Genomic DNA, 22,835 nt, shown 5'->3' with positions numbered 1-22,835 from the left:
TTTTCTTCAATTCTCATAAAGAAAAGCGTAGATTTATTTTAAAATATAAACTCGTTTGGTTTTTCTCGCTGTTTTTTTTTTTTTTTTAAAAAACTTTATTATTACTATTTTTTTAGTTTCTATTGGTAAAAATTAATTCGGTTTTATTTAAAGCTTTATTTATTATTTTTCTTCGTTTTGTTGTTTGTAGTTTAAAATTAATTATTTAATTATGCGTGTAAGTAAATTAGTTAGAAATAGGATACGTAGTATTAAAAACTTCATTTGTTTAGAAAAAATATGTATCAATTGATTTTTCACTTTGGATATGTAACACACAAAAATTATGGGTGAGCAAAATTTTTTCACTTGTGCTAAAATGGAGTAAAAATTGAAAAAAAGAAAGAAAGTATGAAGAAAAAAAAACAGATTTTAACTAACTGAATGAAAACTGGATAAAATAACAAGAAATTCAATAAAATAAATTTAGATTTCGATTGCGTGTGATTTATTTGATTTTTCAATACCGATTTGAATAATTTTTTGTACACTTTTTTGGGGATAAAAGTTTGATTAAAAAATCTTTAAAAATCTTAATTGGTGTTGTTTTGTTGCAAATTATAAGGATCCACAAAAATGAATGTGTATATAGAGTATGAAATGAAAAGATATACACGGATAGATAGATAGATATGTAGATGGAAGGATGGATGGATGGATGGATGATGTATGGGTATGTGTGTTAATGTGTCGGTATTCGCCAAAATGCGCATGTTTGAAAACTTTCATCGCGGTGAATTTTTCTGTTGTTTGTCAGTTTAGTTTGTATGTAAATTGTTGTGTTAGTGGTGAATTTAGTGGTTCTTTCTTTTGTTTCCTTTTTTTAAAAAAAAAAAAAAAAACTTTAAAAAATACTCAATTTTTCTGTTATTTTTTCTAGTCACATGACTCGATTACATACTTAGTTATTCATACATTAATACATATACATATACACATAAACATATACGTACGTACATTGAATTCATAAAATTTTTTTTTGCAAAACCAATTATTTAGATCTTTTCGTTTCGTAGAACTTATCCCATCATTATATAATTTGTTAATAATATTTTGTTTCCATTTGCTGTCACAAATGACATTTGCACTTAACACAATTTTTGTTATATTTAAAAACGTGTAGAAAATATACATTTAGCTGAGCTGGGCAATATTGTCATTACATATTTATTAGCTTTGATACAAAACTAGTTCTTGCTTTTCTTTTTAGATTATTATTGTATTTTTATTTACTTTTTTTTTAAATTTATTTAATTAATTATTTGTATGAATTTAATAATTATTATTATTTTTTTTGAATTTAATGTGTATGTATGAATGTATATATTGTAGATATACATGCATATGTAGTACATATGTCTTTTATTTTATTTAATTTTATTTTAAATGTGCGTATCTCATTTCAATTAGACCAGCAAACTTCAAAGGATAATATAAAACTGAACTGTTAAATAGTTTGTAGTATACTACTTATAGTCAAACTTACCACATTTGGCCTAATAAATGCATTCATCTCTCATCTTACTTCTTACACACTCTCTCATTCAAATTCTTATTCTCAGATTATTTTATTTGGTTATACTTGGAAGTGGTAACATAACTACAAACATTATTTTATTAAACCAAAATCAAAACAACGACAACAACAACAACAAACAGTTAAATCAAAGTATAACACTCGTACAGTGGTGAATTTATACAACAACTTAAGAACGCACTGCTGTTAGAAAATTTGCACAATTCTAATAGCCACTGGAGACATTCACCGTTTTTATACCCTTTACCTTCGTGAGAAGGGTATACATATATAAGTTTGTCATTCCGTTTGTAATTTCCGCAATATAATTTTCCGACTCTATAAAGTATATATATTCTGGATCCTTATAGATAGCGGAGTTTAATTATTAAATCAGTCTGTCTGTCTGTTGAAAACAACTTTTCGAAGTCCCCAAATAACTTCCATACACGATTCATACATCAATATCTCCGGAATTCTTCCGGCTCGGTTGCTATTTAAAATCCAGAAAATCGGTCCACAAATGGCTGATATATAAAGAAAAAACCAAAGAGCTATGCAATGACGTATATAAGACAATAGTAAGTTGGACCTATAATGGGTCAAAATTGGAAAAAATAAATTTTAACCCGAATTTTTTTTCACCAAAATTTTTTTCGCTAAATACACTGTCCAACAGCATTTTTGGAACAGAATAGCGACCCTATAATTCTGAAAGGGCATGTTGAGTAGATCACTTTTGTAGGATAAACTTATAGTCCAGCTGGTCTGAATTTTTTTTTTACAGTGGGTCAATATAGCATGATAATAAATGAAAAAAATGCTGTAAGTCAGAGTTATATGGTGGAATTTTATGAGGATAACTTTTGTGGAAGATCTTAACCCTCTAGCTCCTTTCTTTAGGGGTCAATTAAACCCTTGAAAATTTTTAATTCCAATGAATTAATAAAACAAAAATTTAACAATATTAGGAAATAAAATTAGTGTTATATTCGGCTGTGCCGAATCTTTTATCAATATGTAGAGTGATTAATTTCTTAAAACTTTAAATGACTTATGTCAAAATTTATGTTAATATCATTATAATAATAAATTATTTATTGAAAATAAATTATCCTCCGATCCTCACAATAGTTGGTAGAATGATTTAGGTTCATATAAAATTGGTTTATGTCAGGGTTTACAATTGCTACTATATTAGCCGTCAATTGCAGTAAATATACATTTTTATCAATCTGCATACTAAAAATATAGTTACTATTATAATTTTGTATAACTCTGCTAATATAAATTGCTGTTACTATTCATATATTACTATACAAATTGCAATGTTAGTTTGCAATTTCTAGTAGCAGATACAAACAGTTGTCAACTCGTTATTGTAGCACAACAACCAAAATATATGTTCGTGCTATAGCAGCATACACACTTTTTTGCCGAACTAATATTGCGCGTCAGCATTCGTTTTTGTTTTGTTGTGCTAGCAATTTTCTCTGGCAGCAATTTACATTTCTTTGGTTGCTCTGCTATGGTTGCATTGATATTTCTTGTTTTTTGGCTATTTGGATGCTGCTAGTTATTTTATTGTCAAGTATGTAATACGAAATAACGATTATTCATTAGTGTAAATATTTTTGAATCTAACTGAGATATTGACTTGCATTTTTTTGTAAGACCAAAAATTAAAATATCTAAACAAGAAAAAAAATCTTCGGAATAAATGTGGATCAAATTGTTCCTAATATGTATTTGCAATCCTATTAAAATTTTGATAAAAATTTTAGTTTTAGAAACTCAATAAATATGTAATATGTAATAAAATCTTTATTTATTAGCAAAACTCAATGAAATTTTCAACGTTTTTTAAATTTGTCATTCCAAATTACAAAGTGTAAAAAACCTTTTCAAAAGGTCAAAAGGAATCCCACAATTCCTAAAAATGTATGCGAAAATCCCGAAAATGGTATTTTTTACAATTTTAACCATAGGGTCTACATTTCCTCCGGGGCTGGGAAAATACTTTGGGGATAAATAGGAAACACATCAAGGTTTCTAAAGCTGCTTTCCGTTTTTTGATCCCAACTTTGGGATTTTAGAACATGTGGCCCAAAGTTGAAATTTTGATAAAAAAATAGGTCAAATTCCGAAGGACGAAAGGGCAACATGTTCAAAAAATAGGACATGTTTTTTATACCAAAATGTTCTCTGTAAAGCTACCTTACAGAAAAACATAAAATTGTTATATGTTCTTAAAGAAATTTTTTTTTTAATAAAAAAGAGTTCAGTCACCTTTTCATCCAAAAAACAGCAAAAATCTACTATTTTTTGAATTCTTAAATTGAAAATCGTTTATTTTTGGATCTATAATCGATATTACTCTGAAATATTTTGTATATTACTGATAATTTAGTTGTCTAACTAACAAAAAAAATCGAGCCTGTTCGGTACAAAAGTACGACATATATTTTTAAAAAAGCGGACCAAGGTATGGCAAAATTTTAAAATTTCAATTTTGAAATGCTTATAACTCGAAAAGTATAAGAGATAAATAGCACACGCAAGCATATTTTTTCAAGACATAGGCGAGCGCTTTCTAAACATATAAAACTCTTTGAAATCGAGTGGGAAACAAAAAAAATGGCACGTGTTTAAAAATTTTGCATGTCGAAGGTACCTTATTTTGAGCCCCCATAGCGCCGCCCCTGGGGCATTTGTTGGGCCCATTTTAATAATTTAAACTCGAATACTCATTGGCTACGCCCGCGTCAAATTTTATCCTGATCAGATCAGCAGTTTAGAAATGCCAGATTTATTTCAAAAAAAATTTGATTCTGCCCAACTGTACATTGGGTGTGTTTACTGATATGTTGTTATGCACTTATCAAGAACAGCAACTGATAGCATCAATTGCAGAAATGTCAATTGTGCTATAGCACAACCACAGAAGTGTGTATTTTTGCTAGAAAAGTTTGACAGCACAACAAAATAAAACGAATGGAGTGCAATATTAGCACGACAAAAAAACTGTGTGTGCTACTAAAGCACGAACATATATTTTGATGGATGTGCAATTAATTGTGTTTGCTACTAAAAATTGCAGACTAGCATTGCAATTTTAATAGTAATACGAACGAACAGTATGAATATTTATATTAGTTGATTGTGATGAAATGAGATAATTGCATATTTATTGCATAGTCAAAAGTAAGAAATATGTTGCTAGAGCTGAATATCGAAACCCTGGTTTATGTCCTATTATTAATTACACTGTCCAACAGCATTTTTGTAACAGACTAGCTATAATTCTGAAAGGGCATGTTGAGTAGATAATTTTTGATCATTTTGTCTGAATTTTTTTTTACAGTGGGTCAAAGTTTTAATTTTTTGATCGAAGGTAGCATTATACTAACTGAAAAAAATGTTGTAAGTTAATATCTGAGAGAATTCTTATTGTCAGAGTTATATTGTGGAATTTTATGGGGATCATTTTTGTGGAAGATCTTAACTCTCTATCTCCTCTCTTTAGGGGTAAATTTTAATCCCTATTTCGAGAAAGTCTAAAAAAGTCCTTTTAAAAAAAGTTGTAAATAAAGCCGTTTACGCTTAATTAGCAAAATTACACGCTATATCGGGTCTCACATTTTTTAAAAATATCTCCAAAAATGCAAGTAAGATCCGAATGAGCTGAAATTTAAAATATAAATAGTCCTTAGGGAGATCTACAAAATATATGCATACATATGTAAGTTATCTATTTTAGTTCAAGAGAATTTTAGGTTTATTTAGTTATTTTTTTTTTAATTCTCGATCTTTCTTTGAATACGGAGTTTCGAAATTTATTTTTAAAATATCATCTATATTTGCAAAAAAATTTTTGAAAGGACTTTTTTTGATTTTCTCGAAAAAAGGTTAAGATCTCCCACAAAAATGATTCTCATAAAATTCCACAATATAACTCTGACGATAAGCATTATTTTAGATAATAACTTACAACTTTATTTTCAGTTAGTAAAATGTTTTTTATTTATTTTATTGACCTGCAATGATTTTGTATTACCGATTTTTTATGAACGTATTCGTAGTGATTGTAAAACACAAGGTTTTAGTTATCTTGTTGCTGCATGATAAATATGGGTTTTAAGCAAATTAATATTAAGTATACGTAGTTGTGGACTGGTGTTATTTCTAAAGCAAGTGTTCCAAAAATAGGCCTGCAAACCACATTCTGTTTGCTTATGATGACTGGTAAAGAGGGATATACAGTAGAAGACAAAACTGTTCACGAGTAGTTGAAATATTAGTTTATACATTATTTCTTGCACATAACAATTGTTCTGATTACTTTTATAGGTTTTTTGAATCACATCTAAACGAAGTTACATGTGAACAGTATTGTCCGCCAATAGATTTTGTGAAAAAATTAAATTAAATTAAATAAATTTTCAGTTACTTTACAATGTATAAAGCTATAAATTCAGTTTTGAAGAATAATAACCTAGAAAATATAGGAAATTGCATTTCGTACCAATTAATTGCTAAAATATAAAAAGTTTCTATCGGACTTATCAATAAAATAAAAAACAAACCGAAGCTATCTTCTGCTGATGCTCGAATTACAAGGCGCTTAATCGTTTCAGGAGCCACAAATACTGCAGTTTCCACTGCAATTAGATTAATTAAGAGCTTAGAGAGGCCCATGGAGTCAACGTCAGTGACAAAACAATTCGAAGATGTTTTAAAAATAATGGACTTAAAGCAAGAGCGATTATAAAAAAAAAACATTTTTAAGTCAAAGCATCGCACAGTGGTCGAAATAACGAATCTAGCGGCATTTAATGTATAAATATGTAGTAACAAAGCCCAATGCTTATTTTCGACTATGAAATGCTTAAAGAATTAAAAAAAATATTTCTGTGCTTAAAATACACTCAGAAAAAAGTTGGATAGTTATTATATTAAATGGCTTATATATGTTTCTAATCAGAATCAGATGTATCTGAACTAGGGTTCCTACGCGGGAAAAATTTCACGGGAATTCCCGGGAATATTTTTTTGTTAATTTTCGGGAAATGTTTGTCGGTAATTTTCGGGAATTTCTTCATAAGTTTTCTTCTAAAAGTTACTATATTCAGATTAGAGATGCTAAACGGGGAATCCCGTTCCCGAAAATCCTGGGGTTTTCGGGAGTTCCTAAATCCCGAAGCCCGGGATTTTTTAATTTTAAATCCCGGGGTTTTCGGGATTTTCCAAATCCCGTTTTTCATAAATAAATAGGGGAAATTGTCATTTTTGTGTGACTTTTTCATTCATTTTGACATTCTACATGCCCGAATATCGCAAAGTGATGTTCAGCAAAGTTGTTAAGCTCAACTCCTGCTACAATATAGTTAATAAAGGAAAACGGTATTTTTGGTTTTCCTTGAGTGGGGCTCTAGAAAATCAATTCTTCAACTTTTTTTGTAAGTTATCTAACAAAACTCAATTTAAATCCTCTTCAAATGAAATTGATTTTATCTCAGATGAGGAGCTCGAACAAAATCAAAATATTTCGATTGTTAAAAGGCTGAAAGATATTAATAATAAATGTAAAAACCCCAAATAACAATAACGAAACCAAATTATAATGTAGATTTTCAACTTGCAAAAGAAATACATCATTTTATTTCTGAAGGAACAAGAGGAAAATACTTGCAGATGCATGTTATAAGTATTTGCAAACGAGTTTGCCAATGTGAAAGATGTTTTTTGGCAGCAGCATATGTCGAAAACAAAATTCGTTCCAGAATGGCAGATGAAACCATAGATGCAATAGTATTCATAAGAAGCTATTTAAAATTAACACTTTTTTATACTAAAGTACGGTTTTTCACCAGTATGTCGATTTTTTTCACGAGAAATCGTATGCAGAAACGCATTCTACGGAAAATTCTAAGAAGAAACCAGAGGTCTAAAATCAAATCCTATCGCATTTCGTCTTTTATCCAATGATATTTCAGTATATATATTTTTTTTAATAGTTTTTTTATTGGATAATAGACGAAATGCGCAAGATAGGATTTGATTTTAGACCTATGGTTTCTTGGGGATAATTTCATAGAATTTTGCGTAGATCGCGTTTCTGCTATACGATTTTTTACGTTTTGATCGTCCATACAAATCGACCCGGCCTAATGTACATACTTTATTATTTCGTGAGTAGCTAGAAAGTCATTTGGAGAGTGAGGATATGAGAGGATCAGAAGAGAAAAGAAGTGAATGTATTAAGTCCTCCATTGAGTTTTTCCTTGAATTTTTGCGTGTATGATGCTTTTAAAATCCCTTAAATCCTTATTACTAGTTGTCATTTCATCAAGTAAAATAAATTCACTGTCCAACCAATCTTTATTAGGTTCTTCAAAATGCAAAAACGTATTGTTGCAGTTCTCATTTTTTTTTAATTTCTCCGCACTGCCTTTCATTACATTTTGTTTCGTCTATAATATTATGAAATACGTGGACCTCGACAACCGAATATTTTTAAGTAAGGACGTTTTCATTGTGCCAAATTAAAAAGGTACAGTTTGGAAACATTCATCGTGCCTAAAAAATTCATTAACAAATAAACGTGCAAAAACGGACAGACCATTGTGGACGTCTTACAACAAAAATAAACTAAATTAATAAAAAAAAAACAGAATTTAACCGAATCCGTTCGAATCCCAAAAGATGCACTCCACGAAACTGCAGTAAACAAGATTTCAAATATGTTATCATAGATGTTAACTTATACAGTGAATTTCTATTAAACTAGACAAACACGGGCCACAAAACTTTATTTTTTAGTAAATACAAACCTTCCACTTACAATAAAAACTTGAATTAATAAAATTATTTATCAACTGATTTAATATTGATAAAAAACACGCACTTAGTAATTATGCGATAAATTCTATCAATGCACTTGTTGCTACGTATGTTATATTTGACAGCACACAGCTGTGCAAATATTGAGAGCAAAACGAAACAAAAAATTACAATTTGCTCAGTGGGTTATCGGTAATCGATGCAATGCAAAATATTTATCGATTTCAAAATTTTAATTAAATGCCACTAGATCAGTGATTTTGACCACTGTGCATCGTAAGGCTCGATTAAAGTTCGCTAAATCGTACGAAAACTTCTCCTTTGACGATTGGAAACAAGTTATTTGGTCTGATGAAACTAAGATTAATCGGGTGGTATCAGATGGACACACATGGACATGGGTTGATAAACGCGTTGTGGTACAAGATCGCAACATATGTCAAACTATGAAATTTGGGGGTGGATCAATCATGGTTTGGGGATGTTTTCGTGGCAATGAGCTCGATGTACTTCGGCGTATCAATAGAATTATGAGTGGCACAGACTATATTACCATATTGAAGGACTCTTATCTCCCGAATCTGGATATATTCGGTGTTTAACGTGGTCAACAAGAAATATTTATGCAGGACAATGATCCTAAGAATACCGCGAAAATAACAAAAAAAAATAGTTTGTTGATAACGGAAAATAGCTGAAATATGCTGGACATTGTATGATAATGAAGTGGAATTGCCTAGAGCTAAAAAAATTTAATTAACGAATACTTCCTATCCAAATTTGCTACGAAGATCAAATAATAGAGATATTAGTGATTTTTAGTTAAATTTGAACTATTTTTTTTCTTGCTAAATTTTTGGGGTACTTTAAAATAAAATTCTTAATAAATTCGAAATTAACCCTAAGCTCTCCTTTGTTATGTCTTATTTCTGACTTTCTGGTTGAATTTTTCGTTTTGGTGTATTCAGGGACTTAGAGTAAAATTTCACGAGTAATATGTTTACGGAACATTTTAACCCCTTAAATCCTTTGCTCTTTTTTAAAATAAGAACAAAAAAGACCCATGGCTTGAGGATTTAGAGGGTTAACATATTCTAGTTAGAGTTTATACCTAAAATGTAAGGACCACATGGTTTCTTATGCCGATTAACAATAAGAATGTGCCAGAAATTCAAATGAAATTCAGATGTAAACTTTCAAAACGCCGATACACTTGTCTTTTTTTTTGTCTCCTCTATCAAAATTTATTGGTCGGACCGAGATAAATAACTTGTATGTGAAATCCATGCTAAATTTTGTCTAGCATCATTGCATATGCAAAATTTTACAGTAATTCAATAACAAAATACACACTTTCATTTGAAATGATGCAAGACCATTACCACATGATTGTGAATACCGCTAATTCCTAAGAACGGATCTGGCAACTTTTGCCATACAACAATTTGACAACCGTGTGAACTGACAATTTTTGTTGGCAGATAAATTTATTGTCTGGCAATGAAATTGTAAGGTTTTCTTACAATCGTCTGAACTGACAATTTACCTGTTGCTAACAATTGTTCATTGCCAGTACATTTCCAACAAATTGACATATCGACAACATTGTAAGATCTGACAGATTTAAGGAATAACTGATGAGATTCTGTAGTATGATAGCCGTTGTTGTAACAGTTCGACTGTGACCGATTGATCTTTCCTGAAATTATAAGAGTGAATATTTTAATTATTTGTGTTGATGTCAGTAGGTGGTAGTGGGAGCTGGAGAAACTGCGCCACCTCAGTTGGTCTTAACCACAGGTCTATGGGGCGCAAATTTGTAGACCTGGTGGGACAATTAAATAAATGCATTGTATCGTGAGGACTTTGATGACAGGCGGGGCAACGGTTTAAAGTGCCAGGTACGATACGTTCTCGGTAGCAGTTGAGGAAACTGCACCATCCGGCTCTTAATTGTGCTAATATAGTTCTTGTATGCCTTGGTAATTGTCTCTCACAATCCGATATCGCAGGGGGGTGTTCATTTAGGACTCTGTTGCATCTGTAGCCATTAATGGCTTCAGTAACCGCCGTTTGATGCAACAATTTCCGAGCACTTGCAATAGACAATCTGTCGACGTCCGATGGTATTTGGATGTCGCTGCGAAAGTGTCGAAAGTCCATCCGGATGTGTCGGGGAAGAGGATCCTGCATCAGAATCTGATGGTTGGGGTGACTCGGCAGATGGCATGCCAACAGGAACTGTCTAGTCAACAACACATTATGTTGTCTGACCGACAGTAACCTGGTCTCCTCATGTAGATGATCCACATTCGTCATCTTGACACAACCGGTTGCGATCCGGAGAGCATTATTTTGGCATTATATATTATGATAGCCGTTGACAGGGGTGCTGTAGCGATATCGATGTGATGGTATTAGACAACTGTGGTGTGATTGTTGTTGGGATTATTTTTACTGAACTGATGTTACAATCCTCCTGATGTTACAATCCTCCTTATTATTATTATGTGTTCGTGCACGGTTGTGTTCTGGAGATGGGGAGCGAACAAGGTTCTGTGTGCATGTATGTAATTGTAGGGACAATGCATATATTGGGAGGTTGTGTACTTCAACAGCTCGCTGTGAAGCTGGAGGACCAGTTGCGGTGACGGGTATGACACACTGAGCAAACAAGATTTCTGGAACTGAATTTGCTCAATACTAAATTCCTTCAGGCGGCAAAATGCTTTATCCCCGCATGAAGAATACCCGAATATTAGGCCATCTCAAGCAGTGGGACAATAACGCGATCTCCTACGTTCTAGTAACCCAGCTAATGAGCAAATTGAGCAGTTGATGGCCAGAATTGACTATATCGTAGACGAACATAGCCGCAACAAATGACTAGACCACCTAACACATTGCTAAACTGACTCTAAATCTAGAAACATTTTAGTATACCTACTATTACTCACCCTAAAAAAACATTTTCAGCTCTCCACTCTTCAGCATGTATTCAGGAAAGCACATAGCACAACAACATAAATAACCACCCAGATCTCCAATGGCCTCAATCGTGTCAAGATAACAAATGTGGATGCTCTCCGGATCGCAAATGGTTGTGTCAACATAACAAATGTTGATAATCTACATGAGAAGACCAGGTTACTGTCGGTCAGACAACATAATATGTTTTTGACTAGACAGTTCCTGTTGGCATGCCATCTGCCGAGACATCCCAACCATCAGATTCTGATGCAGGATCGCCTTCCCCGACACATCCAGATGAACTTTTGACGCTTTCGCAGCGACATCCAAGACATCATACTACCGGACGTCGACCGATTTTCAATTGCAAGTTCTCGGAAAACGTTGCAAACAGAGTCCTAAATGAACAACCTCTGTGATCTCGGATAGTGCGAGACAATTACCCAGGCATTCAATATTGACACAATTAAGAGCCGGTTGGTGCAGTCATCAAAGCCCCGCCTTTCATCAAAGTCCTCACGACACTTTGGACTTATTCAAAAAAAAACCAGGTCTACAAATTTGCGCCCCATAGAATTATGGTTAAGACCATCTGAGGTGGTGACACCAACATAAATAATTAAAAACTTTATTCTTATAATTTTAGGAAAAAACCACGATTACAGTCAAACTCTCACAACTACAACTACAATGTTTGTACTCCACTTTCACATATCTATAGATTTTTCCATGTGTAAAAATAAATGTTTCACGGTTTTATATTAATGTATAATTCGAATAGACAAGGGAGTATTTCTTCAGTTAATATATAGAATCAAATTTTATAATAGAATCAAGGAAATAAAAATATTTCACAAACGGCTCTGGAAATTTGTTTCAGACGTGATTCTATTGTGTAAAAAACTCCAATGATTGAATCAATTGAAGAACACTTACGTGGAAGTAGTTACGAAAGTGACAATTTCAAAGAAGTATTTGCTCCTTAACTCTTCCATAAAAATATCTCCAAAATAAGTTTTAAAATTCGTTGTGAATTTATTTAAGTTTTTAATGGAAGGAAAACCTATTTTTAGTTATTGACATATTTTATTTTAACTTGTTATTGATCAAGCCTTAAAATATATTGACAATCGTGCTCATTCAACGCATTCACTAATGGCAGTTAAGATGTTTAAGATTACTTTTCAAATCTAAATATATATGCCTATAACTCATAAACCAAATGAGAGCAGAACAAAATTTCTTCACCAACAATCTTAAACCATTCCGTATGATATATTTAAGCTAGGCTAGCCATACATACTGTTGTCTGCATAACCCCTCAAAAAGTACTTTATTTGTAGTTTTTCTGTTTAGCATCTTTAGTAAATAAATTTTTCAGTGTAGAAAGAATCACATACTGCCTTTTTCACGATGGCGAAAGAAAAATCATTCGAAAAAAATTGTGTGAAAACACTCAGTTTTAAAATTTTTTTCCAATAGTTTTCATACAGATTTGTTCGAATCATTTTTCCTTCGACATCGTGAAACAGGCCATAGTTTCTTTCTGTTTTTAATCTTAACTCGAACATACCATTTCATGAATTTGCCAAACCCAAAATGTTAATGAAAAATTTTATGTAATATTTAAAATTAGAATTGTTTTTATTGAAATTGGAGATTTTGAGTTGTTTTTTTGGCAAACTATTTTTTTAAAATAACAGCTAAATCACATAGTTCATACAGTGCTGTTGTCTGCTTATCATTTTCAAAAGCCCATTGTATGCATATGTTTATCGATGTTATACAATCGTCCACTTTAATTTAGTTTTCTTCATGTTTCCGTGTCTGATAATTGCATTTGCTCCTAATTACTTTCCATATGAAATTCTTCTGAATCCAGTTGTATATGTCAGCATTCGCTCTTTACATATTTTTCTTCCGGAAGCCGTTTTCTCATTACATATGACAAGAGTGTGATTTGGAAGAATATAAACCGGATTCGTCGGCATTGTAGATTTGGTGAAGAGTCAACCCATGCTCATCAATGTAATACTTAAACTTTTTCACAAATTGATCAATAAGAAATTGTATATTAATTTTCTAATTTCCAATTTTTAGAAATATAATTTTATGTCGACGCTTAAATTTCTTCAACCATGCTTCACTGGCATTGCAGCCTGAATTTTGATAAGTTTTGGAACACAAATGACTGGCTTTTGATCGTAAAATCGTTGCTGATTTTGGAAAACAAGCCATTTATAAATCATTTTTTTCCATTTTTGGATACTCAGCTTTCTTTAAGGTGCAACGTTACCCGGATCTCTGTACGTACGAACTTTTTTAATAATATTTCTTGCTTTATAATGCGGTAAAACGAAGACATATACAATTTATAATTCACGCAAATTGAGAATATGAAATTTCCACTTTTAAATTTTTGACTTTATAAGATAATATACCAAAAGACGGGGATTACCAAGTAGATATTCCATATCATTTATTAATGTAAACTGAAGCGCATATGTACTTACAAATTTAAAAAAAAAAAAAACTGTTTAAAGAATCCATACGCTTTCCCATGACTCCCAATACAGACTTACATTGAGTTACACATAAATGGCAACACTGATCACAATCTATACTCCTCTTTCAAGTTTTAAATTCATAAATATTTAGAAATTTTGTTCACTGTAGGTATGTATGTGAAAATAAACAATTATTTGCACTCTGGGTGATTCAATATTGTTGTTGCCTTTGTATCGTAGAACATTTTTTGCAAATGATTCATTTAGAACTAAAATCTTGTTTCTGTATCTACATCTCAAGAATACTTATATTCTTGGTTACAATCGTAGTAACAGATATGTACTTTCTTCAACAAATCAGGTTCTAAATAAATCACAAGCACAGAAATCTAAAATTAACAGCTGACTGTTTTCATTCCTCTACAGTATGCAGTAGTAAAAACACAAATGACTAAAAATTCCAACTAGAATAATAATAATAAATTTACAATGATGCATCACTTGCTTTTTTATTCATAAACACTTTGACTCGACCAACATTTTTTGTTTTTGTTAATAAATTTATTGATGCATTTCGTGAAAAACAAGACAAACAATTAAAAAAAAACAAATTTTTGCTCTAATAATTCAGCAAGCACCCACCTGTTTCAGTAGAGTTTTTCTTTAAAATATTGTCAACACACATGCACAAAAATAAAGAAAATAAAGAATACAATAAGAGGGAGTTCTTCACTTGTTTTACATTTGACCACTAAAAAGGGTTAGTCTTGTTTACGAATATTTTATTTTTATTCACTTTATTCTGCAGTTTTTCACAGATTTTTTAACACAAATATGTTCATTGATTTTTATTTTAAATGTTTTTTTTTTCCTGCTCTTTTGACAAATATTGTATCGAAAATATGCACCCGACGGATGAGGTCACGAAAGAAACCACTGATAGATACAAACAGTGTTGTCCGTATTTTTTCAGATCTCATTCCCAGTTAACGTTTTTGTATACCCAAAAATCCTCCACAACATGTTACTAAAAGTCCACTGGGCTTTATATCGGAGATTTAACCAATTATAAACCGATCCTCATAAAATTTTGATTTAGGTATTTATAAAAGCTATTTGATTATTTTTTAGTTTTCGATTTTTTACATTTTGTGCAATTGAAAATTTTACATTCAATAATTTAATCAGCACAATTATGAATAAAAACTTCTTCTGGAGTTTTTTAACATTGAATTTGAATAGGAAAAATGGGAAAAGGGATAAAACTCTCGGGGAATTTTTATTCATAATTGGGCTTAATATATTTATTTTCGTACGAAAAACGATAACCATATATTGAAAAAGTGGTGGCAAAGTAAATTAATAAAGTAGCGACAGTACTACAACAAATACAACATTTACAAAAACCACAAGCAATTTTGTTTTTGGTTTAAGGTCTGAGCTGTCAAAGTTGCCTGTTGTTGTTTTTGCTTTTGGGCTTGTTGTATTTTTCGCCACAACAACCACAAGTGAATTGACAGTTCAGACCAAAGTAAAAAAAATTGTCAGCTGTTCTACTGAGTCTACTTTATTTATTTACTTTGAGTGGTGGTAAGTATCCCAAAGTTCCCTGAAAATTCATACAAGGCGGTGGCAGTTCTACAAAAACAACAATTGGTCTTAACAAATGTCAAAAAAGAAAAATGAAAAATTAAACAAATAAGTATTAAAACTTAATATAATGTAGATAATTGAATAGTGAGGGCTTTATTTATTTATGTAAAAAATAAATACTTTGTTAATAAGCTGAATATGTAGATATTTAAATATAAAAACAAGCTTTGACAATTGTTAGAACCAAAAAGCAAAAAAAAGTTATCAGCTGTTTAACTGACATTTGTTAAGACCAAGGCGTATTTAACAAGGTGACAGCAGTGGCGAATTGAAATAAATACAGGCGAATTCACTTATTTTTTATATATAGAGTTTGACATACGGTCGTACGGGCGGATATTTTTTATATATGTAGTTTGACATTTGTGCGAGCTATTTCTATAATCAGCTGTGCTGCCGATTGCACCTTATTAAATGCACCTTGGTCTTAACCAAACTCTATATATAAAAAATAAGTGAATTCGCCTGTATTTATTTCAATTCGCCACTGCTGTCACCTTGTTAAATACGCCTTGGTTAAGACCAATCCAAAGTAAATTAATAAACCGAGCTGAAGAAAACAAACTTTTTAACAAACTTTTTTATTATACTTTATTAATTTACTTTGTTAATAAACTAGCGACAGTACTACAACAAATACAACATTTACAAAAACCACAAGCAATTTTGTTTTTGGTTTAAGGTCTGTGCTGTCAAAGTTGCCTGTTGTTGTTTTTGCTTTTGGGCTTGTTGTATTTTTCGCCACAACAACCACAAGTGAATTGACAGTTCAGACCAAAGTAAAAAAAATAGTCAGTTGTTCTACTGAGTCTACTTTATTAATTTACTTTGGACCAATCCAAGGCGAATTTATACAAGGTGGAGTCAGTCAAACAGCTGATAATTTTTTTTTTCGCTTTTTGGTTATAACAACTGTCAAAGCTTGTTTTTATATTTAAATATCTACATATTCTAAGCTTATTAACAAAATATCTATTGTTTACATAAATTAGTAAAGCCCTCACTGTTCAATTATCTACACTATATTAAGTTTAAATACTTATTTGTTTAATTTTTCATTTTGGTTTTTTGACATTTGTTAAGACCAATCGTTGTTTTTGTAGAACTGACACCACCTTGTATAAATTCGCCTTGGACCAATCGATGTTTTTGTAGAACTGACACCACCTAAATGAATTCGCCGTGATCGTGTGTCTGCAGGGTTAGGCGGAGATGTTTTCCGCCAAGGTATATTAACTTAGCCCAGCTGATCATCAGCTGTTTATACCCCAACTGTCAAAATTTCTGTTTAAGTTTTATAACATTGGAAAGTGACAAAATTAAAAGAAATTAAAAATTTTAAACATGTGTATACTAATTTGACGAAATACACATTTTTCTAGCACGAGTTTTTGTTATTTTTGAGTTCTTTCATATTTTTTTGATAGTTTGGATTTATAACAAAAACAAAATGCCTGTTGTTTTTGCTCAGTTGTTGGGGCGAGTACACCTTGTATGAATACGCCTTGTTTTCCGCCAAAAAAAAAGCTCTGCGACAGAAAATAACTTAATATCTGTCACTTCACACAAACACATGTTAGTCTTATGCGCATGATATCCAGTGCTCTTCCAAGGTCTTGAGTACTTCAAGCACTTATGGCAATTTTACATTGGGCGCCGACTTTCAAGCAGATTATTTTTTGCAGTGGAAGAAAATTTCCAACCGTGGAAATTCGTCTCACCTTTTAATTATGAACAGAAGAGCAAAATATAATTCAAGGCGTATTTAGGCGTGACAGCAGTGGCGAATTGAAATAAATACAGGCGAATTCACTTATTTTTTATATATAGAGTTTGACATACGGTCGTACGGGCGGATATTTTTTATATATGTAGTTTGACATTTGTGCGAGCTATTTCTATAATCAGCTGTGCTGCCGATTGCACCTTATTAAATGCACCTTGATATAGAGTTTGACATACGGGCGAATATTTTTTATATGTGTAGTTTGATATTTGTGCGTGCTATTTCTATAATCAGCTGTGCTGCCGATGGCACCTTATTAAATGCACCTTGATATAATTTAAGAAAACTACAACAAAGTATACTCAAGTAATCGGTGGTTATTGGTTACTGAAAGAGATGGCGTTATTTTTCTGTATACTACTGAAAGTTGTATTTCCAATTAAATCGTAGGAAAGCGAAGATATCTATCAAAACAAAGAACATGATAACGAATGATGAACTCAACTGAATGGACTACAATTAAGGCGACTGACTGCAAGCAGTTTTTTTTTAGCTTATGATCGATCGGGTTAGTTTTCATTGAAATTATCACATTTGATATCAAATATTAATAGCATGGTTATCTTTTTTTTTTATTATATTCAGTAATAAAAAGCCAATTGGGCCAAAATAATATTATCTAGTAATACAATAAACCTAAGTATAAATACAAGGTTTAAATATTCAATAAATTTAATGTTACAATACTATCAAATGGATATTAACCAGTTTTTAAAGTCACTGAATACATTACATGAAATATTAACAGAATAAAATTATGAAAATATAAACGTCATTGGTTTATTGATTAGTTCCGGAAGATATATATATATATCACACTAGAAATTAGATTATAAATAATTGATTTTAATGTGTGCAGTTTTAAACTAATACTATGTAATAGCCGGGAGAAAGCACTATCCTATAATTATTTTTTTAACAATTCTCTAATGTTGATAAGTTCATTACTGTAAAACAAAAATTGTAATTAAAACAAAACATTATATTGAATTTAGTTTTATAGTAAATCTTTCGTAAATTTAAAAACTATATATACATTTTAAGTTTTCTTTGTAATTTCACGTTTTGTTCTTTTTTATGTAGGATTGTTGTAAAGTCTCAAATAAACTTAACTTTAAATTTAAACAGTACATACATAAGTGTATAAATATTTCTCGGTGCAACTATTCAGTACATTTTAAAATACATTGGTCATTCGAGGGTTAACAGAGCTGTCAGTCTTTAATACTAATTAATACAACGGTGTAGTTTGCAGTTTCTTTCTTATATTCATTCACAACATGAAGCAAAAACGTGCGTTCCAGAAAAAATCTTTAAAAAATAATTTGGATGAGGAAATTCAGCAATTACGTTCTCAATACGAGACAATATCGTGTGGAATTGATGTAATAAAACGGTTTCAAGATTTCCCCCTGTCCCAAAAGACAATTAAGGGCCTGGCAGATGCCAAATTTTCCCAACCCACAGACATACAACGCGAGAGCATTGGACCCGCTTTGCAGGGCAAAGATGTTTTGGGTGCTGCTATTACTGGAAGTGGCAAAACTTTAGCTTTTCTTATACCGGTGAGTTTAAAAATATGCTTAAGTTTTATAAAACTAAATTGAATTTTCCATTTGTCAGATATTAGAACACCTGTACATGGCAAAATGGACAAGAACGGATGGAGTAGCTGCTGTAATCATATCACCAACACGAGAATTGGCCTATCAGATCTTCGAAACGTTAAAGAAAATTGGAAAGTATCATGATTTTTCTGCCGGCCTAATTATAGGTGGCAAAAACTTGAAATTTGAACGAAGTCGTATGGATCAATGTAATATATTGATATGCACACCAGGTCGATTGCTGCAACATATGGATGAGAATCCACTGTTTAACGCATCCGCTATGGAAATGTTGGTCTTAGATGAAGCTGACCGATGCCTTGATATGGGCTTTGAACAAACATTAAATGCCATTGTTGAAAATTTCCCTCCCGACAGACAGACATTGTTGTTCTCTGCCACTCAAACTAGTTCTGTTAAAGACTTGGCACGGTTAAATCTTAAGGATCCCGTATATATTGGGCAACCGCAAAACATGGATGTGACAAAAAATGCTACACCCGTGGTACCCGATTTACTTCAGCAAAATTATGTAGTAGTCGAACTGGAGGACAAAATTACAATGCTGTGGTCATTTATCAAAAATCACCAGAAGCAAAAGATTATTGTTTTTCTCTCAAGCTGCAAACAGGTGAAATATATATATGAGATATTTTGCAAATTAAGGCCGGGCACCAGTCTGTTGGCATTGTATGGAACGCTACACCAAGATCGCAGAATCGCAATTTACAATGATTTCGTCAAGAAGAGTAATGTTGTCATGTTTGCTACAGACATAGCCTCACGTGGACTCGACTTTCCCTCAGTTAATTGGGTGGTTCAGTTGGACTGTCCGGAAGACGTCACTCAATACATTCATCGTGCAGGTCGATCAGCTCGCAATAAAACGCGTGGTGAGTGCCTATTGGTTCTGATGCCCTCAGAGGAGGAAGGCATGATTGAAGAATTGAATCGTAAATTTCTCAGTCTACGAAAGATTCATATAGACCCAAAAAAACTTTTTTCGCCACGCGCAAAAATTGAAGCGTATCTGGCACAGAATCCGGAATTGAAAGCATCAGCCCAACGTGCCTTTGTGGCTTATATCAAATCAGTGTTTCTCATGAAAAACAAAAAAGTATTTAACGTTCTCGCTTTAAATTTTGATGCGTATGCAAAGTCATTGGGTCTGGTAGTCACACCTCGAGTACGATTCTTAGAGCGATATTTGAAAAAACAAAACAGTAACAATAGTGCCGATAAGAATGAACAAAGTCATACTGAGTCAGGTGAAGATTCAGATGATGACAATGCTAATGAACTCAAGAGTGGACAAAAGAAATTGTCAAGACAATTTAAAAATGATGATGAGGATGGTATTCTTTTTAAAGCCTCCGATAGTGATACGAACTCAGATGACGACGGTGATGACTTTATTAAAATCAAGAGAGCCAATCATGAAATATTGGATAATCAGCAAAGCAATACTGATGATGATGAAGATCTGCCACCGCCGGTGCTAAGAAAGAAGGAGAAACTTGTAACAAAAGCTGCTTTGGCGAAAAAGGTTCTAAAGAAAAAACTGCAAATGAATGAAAAAGTCAAATTCGATGAGGAGGGCAAAGAAATCGCAGATCCCCGCAAACAGTTACAATCCGAATTGGCCAAGGAATATGAGAGCATAGAATTGCCATCAGGTGGCATAGACATTGAGATGGCCAGACAGCTGTTGATGGAGGAAGATAAATTTGATAAACAGCGCCATAGAGAACTTGTAAAACTAAGACATAAAGCTCTTAAAGAGAAACTAAAAAAACGTGATGAAAGTAAAGATGATGGTGTGGAGAATCCAGACAGTAATGCTGAGGTTGCTGATTATGATAGTGGTGATGATGACGGTTCCGTTGATTTATCATGGCTTCCAGATCCATCCAAAGTTTACACTAAAGAATCGAATAACGGCTCTGAATCAGATGATGCTCAATTTGATTCCAAGCTTCAACAAAAAAAACGACGACAACAAAGTGAAGAGAGCAGTAGTGAAGACGACATTGAGGATGAGAACGATTTTGAAGAACCTTTGGCGAAAAAGTCTAAAGTAACTTCAAAATTAACCCTAAACGATGCTGAAGTTATTGCTGCACAACTTCTAGCCAATTCAATGTAGTCGTAATCTGTTTAAGTTAGAGTGTTTTTTTTTAAATAAATTTAAACAATTTACATATGAACGTAGTATGTATGTAATTTTGCTGTTTTATTTTATGCTTAACCCTTAATAGCCTGATTTTTTTTTTTGAGCTGAAAAAAATTAATGTTATAAAACTCGCGTTTCTGAACAACTTTTGTTCTACGACTTTGTTCATAGGTGTAAGAAAAACCTGGTTGGTTCTTTGCGAAACCTCTAGGCACCCGGAGATAACAAATTTTAAATGTGTAATTTCTATCAGAGAATTTTTTTTTATCAAAAATCAACATATTTTATTCAGGTAATTCAAAAAAGTTGCAAAAACAATAAAGAATTAATAAAATTAAGATATCAGCAATGGCATTTAGTTTTGGTGAAACTCATCAAAACGTCGAAAAACACAAATGTTTACCACATTTTTGGCATCGAACTTTTGTTCGGGATGTACATTTCGGATTGACTACGGCCGAGTGACGAATCTAAAAGGTCAACACCTCCCATGTATTTGTTATGTTCCTGAAGTATGTTTGGACATGGAATGCATTCCATTACCTTTTTCTTTTTATTATATCGCTCAATGGTTGGTGCATTCTCAGGCGTTTGACTATCGGCCAAAATATATGGCTTCATTCCAACCAATGTTAATGCCATATTTACAATCTTATTGTCCTTCCATGATACTGTTGTGACGTCGATTTCATGAAACATTCCCACGTATTCTTCGCAATCACCTCTATTGGCGAATTTCTGTGGTAATTTGCATAATGGAAGTCGTGGGCGGCGATCTGTTTCAAGCAAATAGATGCCTTGTGTAAGCAAATATACCATCAAGGGAATTGATGTGTAGTAATTATGTAGTGATTTATGAATCGAGGAATCGCACCACAACTTTCGCAGATGCACCCAAATTCGGATAATTTTCCTCACGATGGTCGTCGTCGCCGGAATAAATTTCAAACGAATAGCAAAATCCGGAATCATCGCACATAAGAAGCTATTTGTCAACCTATGGGTTCAGTGTATTGTTTCATATAGTGTTTAATCTTTGTGTCACCAATTTGTTCATCAACACACAATCTTGCTCGCCTTGCTACTTTTTGAAAGTAACCGTTCAATGCGGCAATTATCGGACGTATTTTGTACAGACGATCGTAGCCTGGATCGTATAGCTGCATCAATATTGAAATCTGGGTCATAATCACTGTCGTCAGAAGAAAAATTACAATCATCTTCACGTTCTGACCACGCAACCGAATTAACAAACTCGCAAAGCTCTTCTTCTGTTTTAAAATCACGAATTTTAATCGACATTTCTAATCAACAAACTGAAAAAAACGTTACAAAAACGTTGATATATAATTTTATATTTGGTAAATGACTGAATTGGAAACTGAAAATAACATTTTGCATATACGAATTAATAGAGGTGATATTGTTGTTAGTGGCCTACCAGATGGACTAGATGACCTTATCACGCCAATAACCAAAATTGGTTCTATTTTTAATATAGAGATTTCCCCATATAACATCAATTATGCATGTTATTTTATTAATCGGAAAGCTGTGTTATATAAATTTAATAATGTTTTTGTACGTGACAATATTATGAAGGCATATTTTAAAACTAGATCCTTATGTGATGTAATTGGTGGTGAGATTGATTGCGCCTATATTTAAATGATCATTTTTCTCCTGCGGCTAGTAAATTAAATTATATTTGTAGGAAGTTATTGCATAAAAAAATGATTAC

The 22,835-nt window shown here is 32.2% G+C and overlaps 2 protein-coding genes across 3 annotated transcripts in view; one reads left to right on the top strand and one right to left on the bottom strand.

The window, feature by feature from the left end:
• The window catches only part of Tomosyn (syntaxin-binding protein tomosyn), a 108,517-nt gene extending 93,714 nt beyond the window's left edge, over positions 1 to 14,803 (bottom strand). For both annotated transcript variants that reach the window (XM_065506608.1, XM_065506609.1), the window contains exon 1: positions 14,518 to 14,803. The gene's annotated coding sequence lies outside the window, so the exon portion shown is untranslated. The remainder of the gene's footprint in view (positions 1 to 14,517) is intronic.
• A 3,779-nt stretch (positions 14,804 to 18,582) lies between these two features.
• Positions 18,583 to 21,144, top strand: LOC135957468 (probable ATP-dependent RNA helicase DDX10). The gene is made up of 2 exons (XM_065508217.1): positions 18,583 to 18,879; positions 18,938 to 21,144. Exons 1-2 carry the CDS (start codon positions 18,595 to 18,597, stop codon positions 21,065 to 21,067), a joined length of 2,415 nt encoding a protein of 804 aa, XP_065364289.1. The 5' UTR covers positions 18,583 to 18,594; the 3' UTR covers positions 21,068 to 21,144.
• Positions 21,145 to 22,835: the final 1,691 nt, after the last annotated feature.

This window comes from Calliphora vicina, chromosome 4, assembly GCF_958450345.1.
Source record: "Calliphora vicina chromosome 4, idCalVici1.1, whole genome shotgun sequence".
In the NCBI taxonomy this organism is placed as follows: domain Eukaryota; kingdom Metazoa; phylum Arthropoda; class Insecta; order Diptera; family Calliphoridae; genus Calliphora; species Calliphora vicina.
This window is presented reverse-complemented; position numbering and strand designations above follow the sequence as displayed.